At 46.3% G+C, this 7,872-nt stretch overlaps 1 protein-coding gene across 1 annotated transcript; it reads right to left on the bottom strand.

Annotated features, from left to right (window-relative positions):
• Positions 1-220: 220 nt before the first annotated feature.
• Positions 221-6,010, bottom strand: LOC121193308 (NLR family CARD domain-containing protein 3-like). Its single transcript, XM_041055548.1, has 9 exons — positions 4,979-6,010; positions 4,772-4,888; positions 4,341-4,419; positions 3,980-4,181; positions 2,028-3,837; positions 1,745-1,918; positions 1,379-1,552; positions 1,143-1,189; positions 221-1,014 (listed from the first exon to the last, which is right to left on the bottom strand). Exons 1-9 carry the CDS (start codon positions 5,065-5,067, stop codon positions 455-457), a joined length of 3,252 nt encoding a protein of 1,083 aa, XP_040911482.1. The 5' UTR covers positions 5,068-6,010; the 3' UTR covers positions 221-454.
• Between the last annotated feature and the right edge of the window lie 1,862 nt (positions 6,011-7,872).

Here is a 7,872-nt window from a genome sequence, read left to right as displayed (position 1 = left end):
AGACAAAAGTCGAGGCTCAGACTCTTCAGTGCAGTCAGGAGTTAGACATCTGAGCTGAAACAACCAACCTGAAAACCTGTGGAGTCATCGAACGCCTTGAGACAGACAGCCACAGGACCATTTTCACTGTCTTTGTCTTTTCAAACTGTGGCAGCATTGTAACTTGAACTGAATCAGTTCAGTCGTCCTCAGATAAAGACAAAAAGACAAAACACTGATATTCACACTGATGCTTTTACTGTGAAAAGATAAAATAAGTAACAGAATCTTAAAAAGTAAAAGTCACCAACATTTGATCCTGTAATAATCACAGCTTCAGTCTGGAAGAGGAAAAGAGTTTAACTAATAAACTGCTTTAATACATGAAAGTGTGTGTGAGAGACTGAGACAGACATGGACAGACTGCTCTATCTGTGAAACAGTTTCTCTAACAGGAGGAGACTCTCTGCTACACTCAACACAGAGACGCTGAGGAACCAGACGACCAGAACCCTAACCCAGGATACAGAGGTTCAGTGAAAGTGGTGTTGAAGGTGTAGAGGTGGATCAGTGAGTCAGAGGAGACTCTGTAGAAGGACAGAGAGCCAGCAGGACAGTCCACATACACTGCTACTCTGTCAGAGACAGAGGATGAGGAGGAGGAGGAGGAGGAGGACAACGAGGACGAAGAGACAGTTGTCACTGTGTTATTGTGCCAAACAGAGTAACCATAAACATCAGGGCAGTACAGACTCCAGGACTGATCGTTCCTTCCAAACAAACAGTCTTTACTGCGTCCTTTCCTTCTGATTCCTCTGTAACTCACTGATAAATAACACTCTCCTCTCCACTCAACCTCCCAGTAACAGCGACCAGTCAGACCATTACTACACAGCAGCTGAGCCCAGTGCTCAAATCTGTCTGGATGATCAGGATATGACTGATCCTCCTCCACACGCGTCGCCTTCCTGTTGTTGTCAGACAGTTTGATCTTTCTGTTTACTGTGTTTGTGTCGATGGTGAGTTCACAGAAATCTGATGGAGAGAAGAAGACACAACACAGCTGCAGTTATTGATCTATCACCTGATCATTGATCGACACTGTGAAGATGGTTGAATGTGAGCTGCTTTGTTTTCAGGAATCAAATGAAAACCACACTTACACTTCCTCAGACCTGGTCTCAACCATCGGACTCCACCAGGCTCCACCCTGAAAGGAGGAGGGGGGTCAGACCAACACGCTCTCTCAGCAAACATGGACATTACATGGCTCTCTCACACACACTCTTTGATTATTCTGCTCATTCAGCAAAGACACAAAAGACCTGGAGGACAAAATGTCTCCAGCTCTTCCTCCTCTATCACACACTGTCTGTGGCTGCAGCAGGTCTCTCCATACCTGAGGGTGTCCAGTCTCCAGTGTGGATCCTTCAGTCCAGCAGCCAGTAGCTTCACTCCTGAGTCTCCTGGATGATTGTAGCTCAGGTCCAGCTCTCTCAGATGGGAGGGGTTGGAGCTCAGAGCTGAGGCCAGAGAAGCACAGCCTTCCTCTGTGATCAGACAGCCTGACAGCCTGCAGACACACATGAGACTGATCCTCATATCCTGGACTGAGATTAGAAGGCTGAATAATAGATTGAATACATTTCAGTGACTGATTAAATTACACAGGGGACAGTTTGTCTGTTTGACATTCAGAAAGCAGAGTAAACCAAAAACATTTTAACTGTGTTGAAGTGTTACCATAAGTGTGCTAAATCCTGACCTGAGAGTCTCCAGGGTACAGTGTGGACTCTTCAGTCCAGCAGACAGAAGCTTCACGCCTGAATCCTGCAGGTCGTTGTCACTCAGGTCCAGGTGTCTCAGACTACAGGACTGGGAGCTGAGAACTGAGGACAGAGCTTCACAGCTTCTCTCTGAGAGGTTACAGCTGCTCAGTCTGAAGAGGTGATGAGAAGGAATTAAAGGAGAGAGGAATTTATTTTCCTACCTGTTTAAAAAACAGTTTTTATACAGTGATGAATAAATCCAACTATGGACACACTTACAGAGCTTTGTTAGAGGCTTTGACAACTGGCAGCAGCCTCAGAAGAGCCTCCTGTGAAGCAGAGTATTTCTTCAGCTCAAACACGTCCAGATCTTTTTCTGATGACAGTAAGATGAAGACCAGAGCGGACCATTGAGCAGGAGACAGTTCATCTGTGGACAGACGTCCTGAACTCAGGGACTGTTGGATCTGCTCCACCAGAGAACGATCATTCAGTTCATTCAGACAGTGGAACAGGTTGATGCTTTGCTCTGCAGAGGGAGTCTCTTCAATCTTCTTCTTGATGTACTGGACTGTTTCCTGACTGGACTGTGAGACACTTCCTGTCTGTGTCAGCAGACCTCGTAGGAGACTCTGATTGGTCTGCAGTGAAAGACCCAGGAGGAAGCGGAGGAACAGGTCCAGGTGTCCATTTGGACTCTGTAAGGCCTCGTCCACAGCCCTCTGGTAGAAGGCTGCAGATTTACCTGTTATCATTGCGAATCTTTGGGAGGTTGTTTTCTTTTTTGACAGCAGATTGACTCCAGAGCTGATGAAGGACAGATGGACATGAAGAGCAGCCAGAAACTCCTGAACACTCAGATGGACGAAGCAGAACACCCTGTCCTGGTACAGTCCTCTCTCCTCTTTAAAGACCTGTGTGAACACTCCTGAGTACACTGAGGCAGATCTGATATCGATGCCACACTCTGTCAGGTCTGACTCATAGAAGATCAGGTTTCCTTTCTGCAGCTGCTCAAAAGCCAGTTTTCCCAGAGACTCCATCATCTTCCTGGTCTCTGGACTCCAGTGTGGATCTGTCTCAGCTCCTCCATCATACTTAACACTTTTCAGTTTGGACTGAACCACCAGGAAGTGGATGTACATCTCAGTCAGGGTCTTGGGCAGCAACCCTACCGCTCTGGTTTCCAACACATCCTCCAGAACTGTAGCAGTGATCCAGCAGAAGACCGGGATGTGGCACATGATGTGGAGGCTTCGTGAAGTCTTGATGTGGGAGATGATCCTTCTGACCTGCTCCTCCTCTCTGAACCTCTTCCTGAAGTAGTCCTCCTTCTGTGGGTCAGTGAACCCTCTGACCTCTGTCACCATGTCAACACACTCAGGAGGGATCTGATTGGCTGCTGCGGGTCGTGTGGTTATCCAGAGGCGAGCAGAGGGAAGCAGTTTCCCCCTGATGAGGTTTGTCAGCAGCACATCCACTGAGGTGGACTCTGTAACATCAGTCAGGATCTCAGTGTTGTGGAAGTCCAGAGGAGGTCGACACTCATCCAGACCGTCAAAGATGAACAGAACCTGGACGTCTTCAAACCTGCAGAGTCCTGCTTCTTTGGTTTCAGGAAAGAAGTGATGAACAAGTTCCACCAAGCTGAACTTTTTCTCTTTCAGCACATTCAGCTCTCTGAACGTGAATGGAAATGTGAAGTGTATGTCCTGGTTAGCTTTGTCTTCAGCCCAGTCCAGAGTGAACTTCTGTGTTAAGACTGTTTTCCCAATGCCAGCCACTCCCTTTGTCATCACTGTTCTGATTGGTCCGTCTCGTCCAGGTGAGGCTTTAAAGATGTCTTCTTGTCTGATGGTAGTTTCTGGTCTGGCTGGTTTCCTGGACGCTGTTTGAATCTGTCTGACCTCATGTTCATCATTGACCTCTCCAGTCCCTCCCTCTGTGATGTAGAGCTCTGTGTAGATCTGATTCAGGAGGGTTGGCTGTCCCGCTTTAGAGATCCCCTCAAACACACACTGGAACTTCTTCTTCAGAGCAGATTTAAGTTTATGTTGACAAACTGCAGCATCATGTCCTGAATGAAAACCTAGTGTAAGACAGAAAATCAGTAAGTTATTTAAAAAGGACACACATGAACATATGTCCTTCCATGTGTTGAGACGTTAGTAAATGTCCCATTTGTCCATCATGTTGAATCTTTAGAGAAATCCTCTTACTGCTGTGCAGACAGTCAGCCAGCTCCTCCAGCTTCATTCTCCTCAGGAAGTTCACTGTGATCTTCACCAAAGCCTCTCTGCTGCTCCTCCTCTGCTCTTCGTCCTCACCGTCCAACACCTCCTCATCCTCCCTCTGACTCTCATCTGGACTCAGAACCTTCTGGATCTCCTTCAGCTCCTTCTTCACAAAAGTCACAATGTTGTCCTCCAGCAGCTGGAACAGAAAACTATATGAATGACACAACCAAAATAAAACCATGGAGCCAAGCATCACATCCATGTTGGACACTCTGACAATCTACTGGTCTAAAAAGTGCAGCATGGACATTATTGTGAACACAACAGATGTTCAAGTTCTTGTCCATGTACAGACCATAAATATGGAGTCCAGCTGTGTTGGATGCTGCTGGGCAGACTGAGCACTGGGAACCTCTGAGCTCTCCTGGTCCACTCTGTGGAGGAATCAGGAAGAATTAGCTCACATTTATGTCTGTCCACACTGAGACACACACAAAGTCAAAGTGTCATAAGTGGATGTGTTCAGCAAATCAGACCTGGACCAGTAAACCTTTACCCTATACTGGTAAAGGTTCACTGGTCCTGCTGATCCCACTCAGAATCAACAGCTCAGGCTGGGTTAGGGTCACTTTGGTTTAGTCCCAACAGCTCTCACCAAGCCTCCATAGAAATCCCCCTCCCTCACACACTGCTGAGGTGCCCTGAAGCAAGGCATCGACAAGCAGCTGCTCCAGTGGAGCTGATCAGGGTTTGCTTGTATCAGACTGGTCATACTGGGCAGCTTACCTCTGATCAGCAGAAGGGCGCTGTCCTTTAAAATCAAATAAAAGATCCTTCGACTCATTACTCTTTAAAGACAGACAGCTGGGTCCAGGTCCAGGTCCAGGTCCAGCAGAGTCTGGTCTGTGAGTGTGAATAATGATGGTGCAGTGATGTGAGTGCTGAGCTCTGACATGGAGAAGAGTCATGGACAGTTAGAGATCCTCATCTCACCTTTGAGCTTCGGCCTGGGTCTCATGGTCCCACCACTGACTGGTTTTACGGGGACAGACTCCCTTGTCTCTGTCCTCACACTGATCCATGCTGCTGAACTCACATCCACATCAGCTCACACACACCTCACTTGGAGAGGAAACACAGATCATTCATCTGCACATCAACTGAAATGACTGAAACTGATCAGCTCTTCTTTCCTGTGTCAGGTCAGTGTCACCTGACTGCAGCCAGAGGAAGCTGCTGTCCTTCTACTGTCGGTCCACCAGGTGGCACTGATTTCATCTACAAAACGACTGTATGAAACAAGCTACAGCTGATTATTCCACACAACAACTGGGACTAAATAAATGTTATTCCAGGGGCGCTCTCAGTCGGGGCCCCTGGCAGTTTCCTGCTTTGTCTAATGGTAAAGTCTGAACCTGTGAACAACCACAGAGATATCATCACCTGCCAGAGCCAAATTCATCGGGTAGAGTTTGTCCTAACGGGACCAGGAGGTCTCTGACTCACTGAACATCTTACAGAGGCCCCATCAGTCCTCTGAGCTCAGTCCCGTGCAGTCCATCTGATGACAGACAAAATCAGAGCTGGTCTCCCACCGCTGTCCGGCCGAGCTCAGGCCTCATTTAGCGGCTCACGCAGCGGGAGAGCAGCGGCTCAGGTCCGCCTCCTCCACAGGCTGATTCAGGCAGGAAAAGCTGCCTCCGGTCATCGGTGAGCGGAGCCACAGACTCACAAAGGCTCCGTGTTCAGCTACTGAGCAGCAGCTCACTCTGCTTCTACTCTGACTCCACCGCTTCTACTGCAAATATCCACACGACCTGGAGGCTTCGAGCTGACTTTACAAAAACAACACAACACACGGTAAAAAAACAACACCACGATAAAAATAGAGAAACAACAAAAACTCGAGCGTCAGATAATTCATGTAACAACAGGTTAACGAATAAAACTGATGGCTTTTACTTTCAGGTGGAGGAAATCAACTGCGCCACAGTTGAAAGAAAGTGAAACTAAACTGGACGAGCAGGAAACTGCGGTCAAGCAGTTTTGGACAGAAAAAAAATGAACCCTTGCTCAAAGTTCAACACTGATGCGTGTATTTGAACAATGATAGGTACTTTGACAGCTAATTACTCTGAAAGTACACAGTGGAAGTACTTCATATGACTTATGGTAGTAGTACAGTAAGTCCTGCATCTAAAAATATCAAAGTCATTGACTACTTATGGACAGAAAAAAATTAACCCTTGCTCGAAGTTCAACACTGATGCATATATTTGAACAATGATAGGCAGTTTGACAGCTGATTACTCTGAAAGTACACAGTGGAAGTACTTCATATGACTTATGGTAGTAGTACAGTAAGTCCTGCATCTAAAAATATCAAAGCCATTGACTACTTATGGACAGAAAAAAATGAACCCTTGCTCAAAGTTGAACACTGATGCATATATTTGAACAATGATAGGCAGTTTGACAGCTGATTACTCTGAAAGTACACAGTGGAAGTACTTCATATGACCTATGGTAGTAGTACGGTAAGTACTGCATCTAAAAATATCATAGTCATCTGCGCCACAAACTTCGGTCAAAGTGAAAGTAAAATTTCAGGAACCGTGGGATACAGTGTTGGGAATTCCGCAGGGGCGTAGCAAACTTTTCAGAAGTGTGGGGGGTATGTCCAGCTGTACCTGGCACTAGGAAACCTCAGTGAACACTGAAAAGTAATACGATGAAATAAATGTAAACAATATCTAATTGACACAGGCTACTGTTGTTTTAACAGAGCACAGAAGCAAAAAGCTGTCATGATTGGTAATTATTTACATTACAGTCTGCATAGAATATTAATCCAACATGTATCTGTAGCAGAGTGGAACATTAAACATAGTAATGTGTTAGAAATGGATATGTTATGATTAGTCAAGTTGTCTAGGCCTGGACCCAAAAGCAGACGAAGAGAGACTTAGCGGTGAAAAACAGTTTATTCTCAAGGTTCAAACTAAATCAAAGAGAAGACAGAGGACAGGAGGAATTCCAGGGCGGCGTGGCGGAGACGGATGAAGCAGTGAGGTTGAGACGCTGGATGGGGAAACCGGTGGAGTCTGCACGAGATGAGAGCACGGTGGTTAGTAGGTTCAGGTAATAATAATCCTCTAGAAAATCAGGTTAAGGCTATACAAGAGCAAATCACTAGGTGCACAGAGTACTAGTCACCACGTGAGATGACGGAACGATCTGGTGAGGGTTGACAGAAAAGCCGAGCCTCTTATACTCTAGTTGGGGAAGTAGATTGCCGCCAGACTGCACACAGGTGAGAGGAATCATCCTGATGAGGAGGAGGGAGGAGGGAGGAGCCACCCTGGAATCCGCACACCCACACAGAACACACACACATACACCAACATGGCCACAGGAAGACAGAAAGGACAAAACAGCAAGCAAACTATGAGGCAGCAGAGCTGCCTCATGACAGGATCATTGTAAACAATAAACAGCAGCAGGTGGGTGGAGCCAGGACCATAGACAGAGAACATGCAGCTCCGGAGCCAGAGATACCTGCAGAAAGGTACAGAGACAGAGAGACCAGAGAGAAACAAACACAGGACTACGGGAGAGAGAGGACACAGAGTTAATGACATGGAATAAAGGTTAATAAATGTGAGAGTGGGTCTGAGGACAGAAAGAGAGAAGAGGTGTGCAGAGGATCATGGGAAGTCCTTAACTGTAACAGTGTCTATAGAAATAATTGTGACCAACTTTAGACATAATAACTAAAACTGTAACTACAACTAATTATAAGCTTTGTCAAATAAAAAGGTTTTAAGTCTAATTTTAAAATTACAGAGTGTGTCTGCTTCCTGAACCCTTCATATTTACTGCTTGTT

Source organism: Toxotes jaculatrix, chromosome 14 (genome assembly GCF_017976425.1).
Source record: "Toxotes jaculatrix isolate fToxJac2 chromosome 14, fToxJac2.pri, whole genome shotgun sequence".
Classification (NCBI taxonomy): Eukaryota; Metazoa; Chordata; class Actinopteri; family Toxotidae; genus Toxotes; species Toxotes jaculatrix.
Note: the sequence above shows the minus strand (reverse complement) of the source record. Positions and strands in the feature narration are given on the sequence as shown.

Coding starts and splice junctions, on each gene's coding strand:
- LOC121193308 (XM_041055548.1), bottom strand. CDS start 5,067: ATGGATCAGTGTGAGGACAGAGACAAGGGAGTCTGTCCCCGTAAAACC. Junction 4,420..4,771: donor CGCCCTTCTGCTGATCAGAG/GTAAGCTGCCCA, acceptor ATTCCTCCACAG/AGTGGACCAGGAGAGCTCAG. Junction 1,553..1,744: donor TGTACCCTGGAGACTCTCAG/GTCAGGATTTAG, acceptor GTGTGTCTGCAG/GCTGTCAGGCTGTCTGATCA.